The sequence below is a fragment of the Hemiscyllium ocellatum genome, chromosome 35 (assembly GCF_020745735.1).
Source record: "Hemiscyllium ocellatum isolate sHemOce1 chromosome 35, sHemOce1.pat.X.cur, whole genome shotgun sequence".
Taxonomy (NCBI): Eukaryota; Metazoa; Chordata; class Chondrichthyes; order Orectolobiformes; family Hemiscylliidae; genus Hemiscyllium; species Hemiscyllium ocellatum.
Genome location: NC_083435.1, coordinates 19,836,148 through 19,852,909, shown reverse-complemented (window position 1 = coordinate 19,852,909; position 16,762 = coordinate 19,836,148). Strand labels below are relative to the sequence as shown.

Sequence of the window (16,762 nt, the reverse complement as noted above, 5' to 3'; positions counted from 1 at the left end):
TCAGTCAGCCAATTCTGAATCCAGATAGCCAAAACTCCCTGTATCCCATACTTCCTGACTTTATGAATGAGCCTACCATGGGGAACCATATCAAATGCCTTGCTGAAGTCCATGGACACCACATCCACTGCTCAACCATCATCGATCTGTCTTGACACCTCCTCAAAAAACTCAATAAGATTTGTGAGGCCCTCACAAAGCCATGTTGACTGCCTTTAATCACACTATGCTTTGCCAAATAGTCATAAATCCTATCCTTCAAAGTTTTTTCCAAACCTTTGCTGACCACAGACGTAAGATTGACTGGTCTGTAATTGCCAGGGATTTCCCTATTACCCTTCTTGAAAAGAGGAACAACATTCACCTCCTTCCAATCCTCTAGTACGACTCCTGTGGAGAGTGAGGAGGCAAATATTCTCGCCAGCGGTTTAGCAACCTCCTTTCTCGCTTCCTGGATAAATCTGGTCTGGCCCTGGAGACTTATCAATCTTAATGTTTTCCAAAATTTCTAGCACATCAACTTCATCAATTTTAATCTGGTCAAGACTGTATCCCAGCTCATCTAAGTTTTCATTTACAACAAGTTCCCTTTTCTTGGTAAAAACCAAAGCAAAAATCTCATTTAGGGCTTCCCCATCTGCTCAGACTCCACACACAAGTTTCCTATGCTATCCCTGAACGACCTTACCTTCTCCCCAATCATTCTCTTATTCCTCACATATGAGTAAAATGCCTTTGGGTTCTTCCTAATCCTTTTTGCCAAGCCTTTTTTGTGCCACCTCCTGGCTCTCCTCAATCTAATTCTGAGCTCCTTCCTAGCTAGCCTGTAATCCTCTAAAGCTGTGCTAGATCCTTGCTTCCTCCACCTTACGTAAACTGCCTTCTTCGTTTTGATGAGAAGTTCCTCTGTTCTCATCATCCAAGGTTCCTTAATCTTACCCTTTCTTACATGTCTCAGAGGAACAAATTTGTGCGTCACTCACAACAACTGCTCCCTAAATAGTCTCCACATGTCTGCTGTGCCCTTTCTGTGGAACAATTGTTCCCAATCTGTACTTCCCAAGTTCTGCCTGATAGCATCATAATTTCCTTTTCCCCAATTAAATATCTTCCCTCGGTAACTCTCCAAGGCTATGCTAAATGTGAGGCAGTTGTGACCACTTTCACTAAAATGCTCTCCCACTACAAGTTTGGACACCTGTCCTGGATCATTGCAGAGCACCAAATCCGAAATGGCCTCTCCCCTCATCGGTCTGTCTACATACTGAGTAGACAAACCCTCCTGAACACACCTGACAAAAACAGCTCCATCCAAACCATCTGCACATCGGAAGTTCCAGTCGATATTGGGAAAGTTGAAATCACCCATAACAACAACCCTGCTACTTTTGCATTTTTCCAGAATCCGCTCACCTATGAGATCTTCAATCTCTCTACCGGTATTAGATGGTCTGTAGAAAACTCCCAATGTGGTGGCTGTTCCCTTGCTGTTCCTAACTTCCACCCATACTGACTCAGTCGACAAACCTTCCTCAACAACCTTCATTTCTGTAGCTGTGATGCACCCTCTGATTAACAATGCCACACCCCCTCCTCTTTTTCCACCCTCCCTGTTCTTTCTCAATGTTCTAAATCCTGGAACCTCAAGCTACCATTCCTGCTCCTGTGAAACCCACGTCTCTGTTATGGCCACAACATTGTAGCCTCAAGTACTGATCCATACTCTAAGTTCATCACTCTTATTTTGGACACTCCTTGCATTAAAACAGACACACTTTAACTGATCCCTTTGTTTCAATATATCCTGTCACTTTCCCGTCTGCAACCGACCCCCTCTCAGATATGTGGCTCTGACTCCCACCGCCCCGCCAAACTAATTTAAACCCTCCCGAATCACATGAACAAATCTCCCACCCAGGACATTTGTGCCCCTCCAGTTCAGGTGCAACCCACCCTTCATACAGGTCCCACCTTCCCCAGAAAGTATCCCAATGATCAAGATATCTGAAGCCCTCCCTCCTTCCCCAGCCTCGCAGCCATGGGTTAAGCTGCATTTGCTGACTATTCCTCATCTCACTATCTTGTGGCACCAGTAGCAACCCTGAGATCACTACTCTACTTGTCCTGCTCTTCAGCTTCCAACCTAACTGTCTGTAGTCACTTTTCAGATCCTCAATCCCTTCCTGGCTATATCATTGGTGCCAATATGTACCACGATTTCTGGCTGCTCACCCTCCGCCTTCAGAATCTTGTAAACCCAATCGGTGACAACCTGGACCCTGGCACCAGAGAAACAACATACCTTCTGGGAGTCCTGTTCCTGACCACAAAATCTCCTGTCAATCCATCTAACTATTGAGTCCCCTACCACTAGCGCTTTTCTATTTTCCCCCCTTCCCTTCTGAGCTCACCCACTTAAAAACTACCCAGCAGTCTTTTGCTCCTCCCTTGCACCTCTCGGCAGATGGAAGCCCCGACGTCTGAGGTATGTCTTTTAAATGGCTAGACTCACCTTCCCAGAATTCCTTCGCTCCTCCCTCACCTCTCGGCAAATTTCCCAGGCTCTCCCTCTACCAGTCACTTACTGCATAACCTGCCACAATAGATATGCATCTTCCCGCCATCCATATCTCCAATTTGCAATTACGCTCCTTCAATTAAATATTCATTCTTGTCTCATTTTATGGCTCTTGGACTACTTGTACTGTTAACATTGGTGTTTCACGTATATGCTGATGACATCCAGCTCTACCTCACTGCCACTGCCATTGCCTTGTCAGGTTGTCTGTCCAAAATTCAGCACTGTGTGAGCAGAAGTTTCTTCCAATTAATTTTTTGAAATTCAGATGTGATTGTTTTTGGCCAAATAAAACGATCACATAGCCACTGATTCCATGCCTCTCGGATTCTTGTTGTGAGAGGCCGATCCAGACCAGTCACAAATTTGACCATGTATTTGCACTGTATACATAACTTACAGAGTTTTGATTTTGAAATAGCGGCATTAAGATATTTGTTACTTTCATAAAGGATTTTAAAAGGAAGATAGTCATTCCAAAACAGTGGTCCAAACCAGTAAAACCTGGAGAGGCAGTGACTGGAATGTTATGGGAAAAATATTTGCACTGTGCTAGTTTATTGCAAGATGTGTAAACATTGAAGGCCATGAATTTGCTTTTGGTTAAAAGTACTCGAGGATTGATTTTTTTTTTCTTAAGAAGTTCAATTCGGAGAAGTATAATTTTCTTCCTAGAAAGATGTATAAGATAGTTCAGGGAAACGTCCAAACCAGAAGTGTACAATTAAAAACCTGCAGGCAATTAAAAACTGTGAAATTTTCAAACTTTAGTAACTATTCAGTAAGAATCTGGGGAGAAACAGTTAAGCTAACTTAAAGATTTGATAAAGAGAGGTAGTTTCTCTGGATTTGAGCAGCTAGTGTTACTACACCATAACAGTTCTGTGATTTTGTGTCAAGAAATAGAAAGAGATGTTGCTTTGCTGCATAATTTAAGATATTTCAAACTGTATTCTACATTTAGATAGCTTAATGTGCTTCTTTTGTATGATAAACGTCTCTTGTTAAAGAAACTTTGCAGCCTTGTGTGACTATGTTTCAGTCATTGACCACAATGACCACAAGAAAAAAAAACAAATGATCTCATCAGACCAGATTCCATTTTGGAAAATCAGACTTGCCCAGCTGTCAGCTGAGATCATATCGTTTTTTTATGTATTCATGAGATGTGAATGTTGCTGTTCAGGCCTGTATTTGTTGCCCAGAGGGCAGTTGAGAGTCAGCTATATTGCTGTGGGTCTGGAGCGGAATGTCAGTCAGAACAGGTAAGGCTGACAGATTTCCTTCCCGAATGGGCATTGATGAACCAGATGGGCTTTTCAGCAATGGTTTCTTGGTCATCATTAGATTCTTAATCCTTGACTTTTATTGAATTTGAATTCCTCCATCTACCATGGCAGGATTTGAATCTAGGTGAATAGTACCTGGGGTTTCAGGGTTATATTTAATAATAACAATACCACTTGGCCATCACCTCCTTTCATTTGCACAAATCTGTCAGTCGTTATGCCATCATTGGTGCTTCAATTGCCTAGGCCATAAGCCTGGAATTTCTTGCCTAAATTGTTTGCCTTTCTCTCTGTCTTTCCTCCTTTAAGACACTTCTTAAAGCCTAGCTACTTGACCAAGCTTTTGATTTTCTAGTCTTAATATTGCTTATAGCTCAATGTTCATTTATATTCATTAGTGCTGCAGTAAATGCATTTTACTAATTTATAGGTGCAATATAAATGTAAGCTGTTGTTTGAAGCTCAACTCATCCTCCATTGACCTTCCTATGCCCCACTTACTCCCTGTGCATCCAATTAAAGACTCACCTTTTCCTCAGACTGAGCACTGATTATGGTTTATCATTACCAATTGATGCTTCGCTTACATGTCACCTCCCAGTCATAGACTCATTTTTTCTGCTCTCTCATGCCATTTGCACTTTCTCCATTGTGGTTTGTGCTGTTCTTGAACCTTCGGCACACAGTCTATAAATGACTATCAGAGCCTCAAAATTGGGCATATTCTGGTCCTGATACCTACTCTCATGAAGGGGAACTTTGTGGTTGTATTCAAGATTAATGTCAACCCAGTCATTTGTTCAAAATGTTAATGCAGTAGTTCTATCTAAAAGCTGAGCAGTATCAGGAAGCAAAAGTAGTGATCATTCAAATTTGAAATATAATTCTGTACTAAAGTAATTTATTTATCTTTGTTTATTTGGAGAGGTGATGGCTTAGAGGTATTATGGCTAAAATATTAATCCAGTAGATGCTCTGGGAATGTTTCATACTCTCAGTACCACGGTTTGAATACTGCCCATGGCAGATGTTAGAATTTGAATTTAATTTTAAAAATCTCGAATTAAGAGTTTACTGTCAGCCATTAAACTATTGGCAATTGTCAGAAAAACCCATCTGGTTCACTAATTTTCTTTCAGGAAGGATTCTGCCTTCCTTTTCTGGCCTACATGTGAATCCAGATCTGTAGCAACATGGTTGATTCCTAACTGCCAATTAGTGGCCCAGCTCATATCCGTGACTGTGTTAAAAAATTGTAATTCTTAATAACATTGTTGAATATTTCCCATTGGAATTGCAAAGATATTTAATCGGGTCCAAATTAAAAAATGATCTTACCAACCCTGCTTTATGTGGCTCAAGTATTTTTGTTCATATTTCCCAGTATACGTGTTCCATCACATCCAGTGTTCCAATGTTCAACCTTCTTAAGGTGAGATTTACTGCGTGGAATTTTTTTTTCACTGAATTGTAATGATTCAGAACAAACCAACTGAAAGAAACCACAGTGAGCATGGGCAAGCTTCAGATGCAGCGTAGGGTGGGTTGCTGTCTTTCATAATGCAAATAACAATTGTCAGAGATTGTAGTAATTTTCCATTTGTTTTTCACGGTTATCATAAACATGTTTACATCAACATTGACTCCCACCGTGCTGCTAATTCTGATAGTTAACTAATGAAATGCAAGATAATACAGGCCTCTGGATTACAAAACCAATGAAATAGCTACTAGATTACCTGGCCAATAATGTCACTGTAGGTAATGTCTGGCTTAGTGTTTTAAGTGTTTGAAAGCAGGAAGTCTGAAAGGACAGGCTGACTTGTGAAAATTGCTGATGTTCCTGTGTGTTAAGTGTATGGCAGATGAAACTGTTTTCAGAACGATACATTAGGAGGTGAAAGGTAAGCAGGAATACTTGAATCCTTTAACATAGTTTTTGTGTGGTGAAAGCAAATGCTAATGGCATGATGGAAGCTGATTGACCTCTGGGGAAGTGCACTGTAGTTCTTCACTGTAGTTCTTGAGATACAATACATGAGGCCTACAGTCTTGAGAATGTTGAATGATCAGTCACTCCCTGCATTTTCCAGATACAGCTGAACTGACGCTACCCTCACATCATACACTCTGACTGACTTGTGTGATACCCTTTGCACAATAATTTATACACGACATAGCAAAGAACAGGTTTTCAGCTGCAAGCTCAGATGAGCACTAGCATTTCTTCCAGGACCAGGCACTTAGCCTGTTATTACAGTGATTTTTAAAAAATAATTTCTGTTCTTGTGATTTCTCTGAAAGTGCAGCGAGGTGTTCTTGAATGTGTTTTGATGACTTAGCCGAGAGTGTTGCTACATTCTTGTAGTGAGGGTAGAAGATTTAGTGAATGGTCCACTACCCATTCAAAGGCTGCAACAGGAGTGGGGTGGCAGTTGCATACTTGGTCTGTTAGTGAAATGGGTGAGAAGAGGCTATAGGGTGAACAAGCATTTTGGAACTGGATTCTGTAGTGATTATAGTAAGGTCAGCAACTGAGCCTCATAGAATATAAGTTCCCTGATTGGGGCTGTTAATCTGGACAGACCAGGGAGTCCTGGCTAACAGATTAAAAGAGGGTTGCCAGAGATTCCTTCACTCTAGTAGCTGATTCGGAAGAGGCAGGACTAAAGCCAAGGACAATTCATGTGCAAATAACGAATCACTTGGTGATGGGATACTGACGTTTGTGGAGTTATTTCAGATTCCACTTTTTCATTGACAGGTTACTGTATGCCAGGCCTCCCAACATATGGCATCTTAGTGTGAAAGACCACCAATCTTCTTCAGTATTGAGGTGCTCATACAATGTCAGTGTAGCAGGACTCATCTACTAATGCCCCTTCTGATGAACTGGCAAATAAAATATCATTTACTCTGATATAGTTGCAGCTTATTTGTGGCCAGAGACTCACCATGGCACAAATTAGATTCCCTACAATATGGTAACAGACCCTTCGGCCCAACAAGTCCACATTGACTCTCCAAAGAGTAACCCACCCAGACATATTCCCTTATATTTACTCTTGACTAATGTACCTAACACTATGGGCAATTTAGCATGGCCAGTTCACCTGACCTGCACATCTTTGATTGTGGGAGGAAACCCACACAGACACAGGGAGAATGTGCAAACTCCACACAGTCACCCAAGGTGGGAATCAAACCCGGGTCCTTGGCGCTGTGATGCAGCAGTGCTAACCACTGAGCCACGTGCCACCCAGATCTCAATAAGGCCTCTTTATTGGTTATTTGGCATTGCGCTGTGTTCCACTTGTCTGGGCAACTGGAAACTCTTGGGTATCACAAAGCAAAGAATCAGAAGGAAAGGGTAGGAATAAAGGAAAATCGATGAAAGAGGTGGATGGTTACATCCTCTACAGCTTGGCTATCATCATAGATAGGGGTTGAGCATGCATTGAAAAAAATGGCACAAGTAGGAACATACATACTCTTCACTATCCTCATTGATTCTGGATGACTTCTGATCATCGACATGGGGTTGTTAAGACTTTTGTGGAATTATTGTCAGGCACTTGGGTCAAGGCACTGGGAATTTTGTGTCTCTGGTCACCTACTCCCAATCTCTTCTGAGTATTGTTCTTGAAAAGCCATGACCCCTTGTGGAACCATGGTGTCTCTCCTTTTGCTTACCTCTACCATTAAATTACCATTGCTATATGCTGGAGCCTTCTGGAAAATGGAAATGTCTGTGATTTAATTGAAACTGAAAGGCTGTGTTACTGCCTCTGTATTTTGATAAGGAATGAACAACAGTATTAAGTGTACATGGTCCAGCCCACCATTTGTTCTTAAGGCACCCAGTTATTATGCGGTGAATTTGCACCGAATGACAGGAGACTCCTGAATGTTGTGTTTCTAAATGCTGGAGCTTTTTTTTTCTGCCAGTGTGTTTTGTTTTCTTTGACTTGGGAGGTGGCAGGATAGTGGTAATGACAGCGGACTAGCAATCTAGAGAGCTGTTGCTCTGGGGACAAGTGTTCCAATCCCATTAAGTCAATTGGTAGAATTTAAATTCAGTTAATAAATCTGGCATTGAATGTTAGTCTCGGTCATGGCAATGAACAATTGTTGTAAAAATTCATCTGGTTCACTAATGTTCTTTAGGAAAGGAAATCTGCCATTCCTACCTGATTTACCCTACATGTGATTCCAGACCCACAGCAAATTCTTAACTGTAATGGCCAAATAAGACAGTCAATTCAAGGGTGATTACAGATGGGAAATGTTGGCATTCCCAGCCACACCTACATGCTATTAAAGAATAAAGAAACAAAATATTCAGCAGTCTCATTCAGCACAATTTCACCACATAATAGTGGGTGTCCTTGAAAAAAAATAGTGAGTTGGAACCATGTACACCAAATATAATATTGTTCATTCCTTTTCTGAACACAGAGGTAGCCAGTAACACAAAACCTTTTCAGTTTCAATTAAATCATGGAAATTTCCATGCTGTCCACCTTCACCACAATATTGGTAGCATGCAAATTGTAACTTCTGTGCCTGATAATCAGTACTGTCCAATTTTAGCTCAAAACATCTGCACATTAACTTCATTTTCAGTAGGGCTGGGAATTTCTTCCAATTACCTGACTTAAACTTGGTGAAATTGCAGGCAGCAACATCTAAGAAAGTGATTAGTTTGATTCTTACAGTTGGAAGTTTTGTTCTATATAAGTTTGTGGTTTCACAGGGATGATTAAGCTGACAGAGTACAATTTCCTGTTATGTTTATGCCCTGCTATGCAGAACAGCATTGAATTAAGAAAAAGGTTCACCAGAGACTTAGTGTGTCTTAGTTCAAAGTTATGTTATGTTGAGGTTTTACAGGATGTTCACGAGGCCTCTTTTGGAGTACCAGAACTGTGTGGAGTTCTGGTCACACTGTTATATGAAGTATAGCATTAAGCTGGACAGGGTTCAGAAAGGATTTACCAAGGTATTGCTGGAAATGGAAGGCTTGAGTTATGAGAGGCTGGGACCTGTTTCACTGGAGCATTGAAAGTTGACAGGTGACCTTTTGGAGGTTTATAAAATCATGAAGGGTCTAGGTAAGGTGAATGGGAGGTGTATTTTCCAAAGAGCGGAGGACTTAAAGACTGGTGGGTATATTTTTAAGGTGAGAAGAGAAGATTTAGAAAATATAAAAAGATTTTTTTTACACCAAGTGGTTTGTGTGTGGAATGATGTTACAGAGGAAGTGGTAGATGCAGGTACAGTTACAACATTTAAAAGAAACTTAGATAGTAAGTGAAAAAGAAATGTGTGGAGGGATATGTGCCAAGCATAGGCAGGTGGGACTAGTTTAGTTTGGGTTTGTGGTCAGTATGGACTGGATTCTGTGTTGCTTGACAATGGTATGGTAGGATGATGATGGAACCATTTGGCTTTCTTGTTTATTGGGAGTCAGCTTTTATATTAGAGAAATGGTGTTCCTATGTTATGAGAGTATTTGAATTCATGTAATATGTAATTACTGCAGTAAAAGTTGATTAACTATATTTTTGGATACCTTATAAAGGCACAAAAGCAATTTAATTATTCTACAAATCTTTCTGGTTCAGAACCTGGTAGTTTAGATGTATTGTCATCCACAGGTAGTACTTGCTCAGAAGCAACAGATTACTGATGCTCAGTTTGGGTGCTGCAAGGGGCGTTCAGTTCCTGTTCTCATCAACATTGGTCCAAATGTTGATGGGAGAGCAGAATTCCAGCGGTGAGGTTTTTGATATCGAGACCAAATGTGATCAAGGGTGTGATCAAGGAGCCCTAGTAAAACTGGACCCAGTGAGAATTGGGAAAAATTCTCTGCGGTTGAAGTTATTCCTCCTACTCAAGATGCTTGTGGTTCGCAAAATTCAATTATCTAAGTGACAGAACATCACTGTGGATGTGCTTCAGGGTAGATCTTTTTAATCAATAGGTGTGAAGTCATTATGGGCACATCGGAGAAGCAGTTTGGACTTGAACTCAGGCCTTCTGGCCCAGGGTGAGGACCCTACTACTGTGCCAAAAGTCCTTGTTTCTCAGGATAGTGTCTAAGTCCCAACCATCCTCAACTGTTTCATCAGTGACCTTCCTTCCATCATGAGGTTAAAACTGGGGATGTTTGCTGATTTAGCACCATTTGTATCTCCTCAGATATAGAAGCAACTCCTGTCCATATGCTGCAAGACCTGGACAATATCCGTGCTTTGCCTGATAAGTCTAAAAGAACATTCTTGCTACCCAAACGCCATGCAATTCCTCCCCACAATTAATGCAAGCATAGAACACTTACCATGTGATACATGATGCAGGTGTAAAGCAGTGATGGTGAGAGACTAAAATGTTAAAATCTAGAAGTAAACTTCCAAGTGGGTTATTTGATTTCATTCCTTAATGGAATGTAGGCATTAGCCAATCATAATTGCCCCACGAGCTGTCTTCCTGAATTGCTGAAAACCAGTGTCTAGGCACATCCTCATTGCTGTTAGGAAGTGAGTTCCAGGATGCTGAGCCAGCAAGACTGTCTCCAACAAGAGAAACTCTAATCAGCGCCCCTTAGCTTTACACAAGATTACAATAACTCAATCTCACTATGTCTGAGGTTTAGCATTGGTCAGAAACTGAACAGAACTTGATACAAAAGCAAGTCAGTGGCTAGGAATTCTGCAATTAGTATTTATCTTCTGTTTTCCCAATGTCTGTCTATCATGTACAAGGTCAACATTAGGAGAATGGTTGAATATTTTCTACTTGCCTGGACAAGATGCAGCCTGAACAATAATGAAGAAGCTTGACACCAACCAGGATGAAGAAGCCCATTTGATTGGCATCCCATCAACTACATTTGAGATTCAATCGTTTTACATTGACTCACAGTGGCAGCAGTGAGTAACATCTACACAATGCACTGCAGCAGTTCACCCAGACTTCTTCAATAGCACCTTCCAAATTCATATCTACTATCTAGAAGGATATGGGCAGCAAATACATGAGAACATCACCACCTACAAGATCCACACCAAGCCACACACAATTCTGGTCTTAGCAACTCTGCTTTCCTGGAATCCTGAAACTCATTAGCAAAAAGCTAGATGACAGTTCACCTCTGCCTTCTCCAAGTCAACAAATGATGGCCTCGCCATGAATCTCTCACCCAAAAAGGAATAAAAACAACCCATCTGAGAATCACTTCCATGCTATATCATCTTAACAGTTCACTCTCACTACTTAACACTCACATCATCAGTCCCATGGTAGAAAAGTACTGTATTTGCCTTAATTATGGGACAGAGTGTAACTGCACCGCTGGGTGTTTGTGCAAAATCTTTCAAATCTTTGCATATAGCTTCTCTTTGTAGTAGTTAGGCTGAGTGCTGTTTTAGCCTGGCTGAGTATTGGCTACTATCCAGGCATTAGATTAAATTAGATTACTTACAGTGTGGAAACAGGCCCTTCGGCCCAACAAGTCGGCACCAACCCGTCGAAGCGTATACCACCCAGACCCATACTCCTACATTTACCCCTTCACCTAATACTACGGGCAATTTAGCATGGTGAATTCATCTAACCTGCACATTTTTGGATTGTGGGAGGAAACCGGAGCACCCAGAGGCATTGTTTCACACCTCCAAGTCAAGAAGAAAGGTAAACAGCCATTGACTCCCACTTATTGGAATGCGCCATTTTCAGACTTCTCAGGGAAAATCCTTGATATGGTCCACCTATCCAGTCAAAGAATTACAGCACTGGAACAAAATCTTCATAGACTCATAATATTTTATTTACAGAGTCAGACAAAACTTATTTTTGTTCCTGTAAACTCTTTTACAAATATAGACCAAATGAATCAATTAACTTAAAAAATATAGCATTTAAAGAAGCATTGCAACATCACAAAACACAAAACATCAGGTGGTCAAAAGAAGTTTACAGTATTTAACTTATATTTGGTTTTGGCAGGCAGCACGGGGTGTGGGGGTAAAATGACCATTTTCAGACCATTTAGAACCATAGATTAGGAAAGGTGCAATATCACACTGAAAGAAAGTAGACTTTCCGTGACTTACACCCTGTATTAGTTACAGGCTATTTTAGCCAGGCCAAGCAGGAGGACTTCGATCTGCAACCTCTGCAACCAAGATGTAAACCACCTCATGAGAAAGCTGAAACTCAGGGAAGGCTCTTTTTTATTTGTTCTTGAGTTATACATTGCTAGTTGCGCTTTCCGATGAAGGGGTTTTGCCGAAATGTCGATTTTACTGCTCCTCGGATGCAGCCTGAACTGCTGTGCTTTTCCAGCACCACTAATCCAAAATCTGGTTTCCAGCATCTGCAGTCATTGTTTTTACCTGGCTTTTACTGCCTATCCTTAATTATCCAGAGGGCAATTCAGGATTAACCACATTGTAGTGGATCTGGAATCACATGCAGTCCAGAAAAGGCAAGAACAACAGATTTCCTTAGTGTATATTAGTGAGCCAAATGGGTTTATTTTCCAATAGTCAACAGTGATAGTGGTCACATTAGATGAGCTTTTTGACATTCAAATCCCCTGTATCTTGGAACACTGGTCTGGGAAACAGGATTGTTAGTCCACTTCATTACCACTACACTAACACCTTTCATAATTGTTTAACATATCCCATTCACCAGTATGTAAACCAGGTTTGTGGGTTAGGTATCCATTATAGAATCTTCCCTATTTCCATTTCCTACAAGGATTATAGAGTCAACTATCCTCCAGGAAGTATGTATCTATCAGAACTCGATTCGCATACCAAAAATATCGAAGTAAAAATCAATTTTGTAGTTTGCAGTTCTCTGTCTCTTATAATGAAAGGAAGTAGCTGCCAGGTATATCATCTCAAGTGCATATCAGACTGTACTTTCATTATTTTTATTCATACATAGAGTCATGGAGGTATTCGGCATGGAAACAGACTCTTCAGTCCAACCCGTCCATGCCCACCAGCTATCCCAATCCAATCTAGTTCCACCTGCCAGCACCCAGCCCATATCACTCCAAACCCTTCCTATTCATGTACCCATCCAAATGCCTCTCAAATGTTGCAATTGTACCAGTCTCCACCACTTCCTCTGGCAACTCATTCCATACACTCACCACCCTCTGTGTGGAAAAGTTGCCCCTTAGGTCTCTTTTATTTCTTTCCCCTCTCACCCTAAACCTATACCCTCTAGTTCTGGACTCCCTGACCCCAGGGAAAAGACTTAGTCTATTTATCCTTTCCATGCCCCTCATAATTTTGTAAACCTCTATAAGGTCACCCCTCAGTCTCCGATGCTCCAGGGAAAACAGCCCCAGCCTGTCCAGCCTCTCCCTATAGCTCAAATCCTCCAACGCTGGCAACATCCTTGTAAATCTTTTCTGAACCCTTTCAAGTTTCACAACATCTTTCCAATAGGAAGGAGACCAGAATGGCATGCAATATTCCAACAGTGGCCTAACCAATATCCTATACAGTCGCAACATGACCTGCCAACTCCTGTACTCAATACTCTGACTAATAAAGGAAGCATACCAAACGCTTTCTTCACTATCCTATCTACCTGCGACTCCACTTTCAAGGAGCTATGAACCTGCACTCCAAGGTCTCGTTGTTCAGCAACACTACCTAAGACCTTACCAGAGTATAAGTCCTGCTCAGATGTGCTTTTCCAAAATGCAACACCTCGCATTAATCTGAATTAAACTTCATCTGCCACTTCTCAGCCCATTGACCCATCTGGTCCAGATCCTGTTTTAATCTGAGGTAATCCTCTTCACTGTCCACTACACCTGCGCATTGTGAGGGTGAGACGTTGGAGTGGGGTAGACAGGTTGAGGCGGTTAATGTCCCAGCGGCAGTTGGAAATGAAGAGGTCGAGGGCAGGTAATAGCACCAGTGTAGACTATGACACTGTACTAGCCTGATCTGAAGTTGCACCAAGGTTAGTGTGGTTTCCACGGTCTGAAGAAACACTCGGCATGCTGCAAGAACTTAATAACCTTTTCCACTCTGTGGGGATAAGTGCCACTGTCTTTTCTCCCTCACAATCACTCTAACTCTATTATTGCACCCACTGCCTATCAGGGCTCATGGGCTACAACTCTTAATATTGAATGCAGCATCTTCGCTCACTTGCATTCATACACCCCAACCACAATCTGCACCTTCCCTCCACTACCAACCCTGTATGTCCTTTTTGCTGTGTACTCAGTTGGAAGACCTCACCTCTTTTCAGCATTCAGCTACTGTGAGGCTGCAGCTACCACATGATTCTCGCTAATTATGGAAACTTCATGCTTTTACTGCTTGTTCTGAGATTGGAGCTGAGCTTGGAAACGATGATCTCCAATTGTGAATGCCACTACCACAACACAAGGCCTTCTGTTTGCATTGATACTCTGCAACTGAAGCAATTTTATTTTTAAAAGTTTGTTTCAGTTTGCAAATTAGTTAGTGGGGGACAAAACTCATGATATAGTTCATGTTTTCTGAAGAACCTAACATATGGTTAATTGTACACCATTCTTTGTGGATTTTCTTTTATAGTTGGCTTTGAAAGACTCTTTTGTTGAACGTGCAACTGGTTGTAAATAAAGCTATTGTGAGTTAAACACTCAAATACAATGAGAATACCTTTAGCAACAAAGAGGAAGAGTGTCTTATTTCACAGGGAACTACAATTTAGAGCAATATGTTATCCATTAGCTATTTTTTTGAGTAATGCAGTCGGGAATTTCCCAAACAACCATTTGCTTCTTCTCCTTCCTCATTATGATCAACAGAACGTGCATATACTGGAAGTGTTTCTATTTTGCTCTACTTGCTTAACATTGAATTTAGAAATAAATGCAGGACATGATGGAAATCACTGCAGTTTTCAACTCATCCACAACACCTCAATAGCCATTAAGATGCAAAATTGGCTTGAAGGGAAGAGACAGATTTTGGTGGTGTGGAGGGTTGTATTTCAGACTCGAGGCCTGAGATCAGGTGGAGTGCCACAAGGTTCGGTGCTGAGTCCACTCCTTTTTGTCATTTGTATGAATGAGTTGGGTGTGAATATAGGAGATATGGTTAGTAAGCTTACAGAAGACACCAAAATTGGTAGGGTAGTGGACAGCGAGGAAGGTTATCTCAAAGTACAATGGGACTTTGATCAGATGGGCCAGATAGCTGAGGAGTGCCAGATGGAGTTTAATTTAGATGAACCAGGTAGGACTTATTGGTAAGTTCCTGTGGAGTGTTGCCGACCAAGGAGACCTTGGGATGCAGGTTTAGTTACTTGAAAGTGAAGTTGTAGATAACATGGTAGTAAAGAAGGCATTTGGTGTGCTTGCATTTATTGGTCAGTGCATTGAGCAGAGGAGTTAATCCTATAGAACAGCTGTGCAGGACATTGGTTAGGACATTTTTAGAATACTGCTGCTCTTCCTGCTAGAGGAAAAAAACTTGAAAGGTTTCATAAAAGATTTACAAGGATATTGCCAGAATTTGAGGGATTGAGCAATAGGGGGAGGCTGAATAAGCTGGGGATGTTTTTCCTAGAGCCTCGGAGGCTGAGCAGTGACCTTATAGAGGTTTATAAAATGAGAGGAATGGATAGGCTAAATAGCCAAGGTCTTTTTCCCAAGGTAGCGGAGTCCAAAACTAGAGGGCCAGGTTTAAGGTGATAGGGGAAAGATTTGAAAGAGACCTAATGGGTAACTTTTTCACACAGACAGTAGTGCGTTTGTGGATTGAGCTGCAAAAGGAGATGGTGAAGGCTAGTACAATTACAGCATTTAAAAGGCATCTGTTGGATGCATGAATAGGAAGGATTTGGGAAAAATACTGACAATTGGGGTGGTACGGTGGCTTGGTGGTGAGCGCTGCTGCCTCACAGCGCCAGAGACCCAGGTCTGATTCCAGCTTTGGGCGACTGTATAGAGTTTGCACATTCTCCCCAGGTCTGTGTTGGTTTCCTCCCACAGATCAGGTGAATTGGCCATGCTAAATTGTCCACAGTGATCTGGGATGTGTAGGTTAGGTGCATTAGTCAGGGGTATATGTACAGTGGTAGGGTCTGGGTGGGTTACTCTTCAGAGGGTCGGCATGGAATTGTTTCGCCGAAGTCTGTTTCCACGCTGTAGGGGTTCTGTATTCTATGCATTAGGACTAGATTAGTTCAGGATATCTGGTCAGCATGGACGAGTTCTGTACTGTACAACTCTATGACCTCTTTCCATCTCTTTAAATGAATTCTGTCTCTTGGCTGTTTCACCAATCATTTAATTGTTTCCATGATCATCAGTGAAGCACTTTGGAAATTTTATTCATGTTAAAGATACTATGTAAATGTAAGTCGTCACTGTATCTGCACCGTGCCAGTACCTGCATTCCTCATTTTCACACTCTTGTATCACCCAGTGTAATTTCTTTTCCTCATACTGATGGCTTTGTGAATGTCCCAACATTTTCAGTTTCTGTTTCCTTCATTTCATTAAGTTCCAAGCATCGAGTCCAAAATTCTTTCTTTGGCGCTTGATCTGCTTTCTCATAGAAGAAAACACACCCAAGTCAGCTGTAAGAACAAGAGCATGGCAAGCAAGAGACCACCGGAATTGTTAAGGCCATGTCAGGTTTACTGTTGTCTTCCATACATCGTTAGGTGCCAATCAGGCATTAGCACTTGCTTCTTCTTCCATCTTGGTCGCTATCATTGGGTGTTAACATATTCGGATTGAATTTTATTTCGTCGTATATTGTGGTAACTTTAACTCCTCCACATTGCTGCTTTTCGCTGGTATCCAATTGACATAAATGTCCCTGGGACTTGAAAGAAAATAATTTCAGTGGAA

At 41.4% G+C, this 16,762-nt stretch overlaps 2 protein-coding genes across 5 annotated transcripts in view; one reads left to right on the top strand and one right to left on the bottom strand.

Annotated features, from left to right (window-relative positions):
* Positions 1-16,762, top strand: part of LOC132832449 (RNA-binding protein 4B-like) — a 119,874-nt gene that overhangs the window by 96,092 nt on the left and 7,020 nt on the right. The window lies entirely within an intron of this gene.
* LOC132832450 (SLAM family member 9-like) overlaps positions 16,216-16,762 on the bottom strand; it is a 57,881-nt gene continuing 57,334 nt past the window's right edge. For both annotated transcript variants that reach the window (XM_060850459.1, XM_060850458.1), the window contains one exon: positions 16,216-16,736. In XM_060850459.1, the coding sequence (XP_060706442.1) occupies positions 16,652-16,736 (85 nt within the window). In that variant the 3' untranslated portion in view covers positions 16,216-16,651. The remainder of the gene's footprint in view (positions 16,737-16,762) is intronic.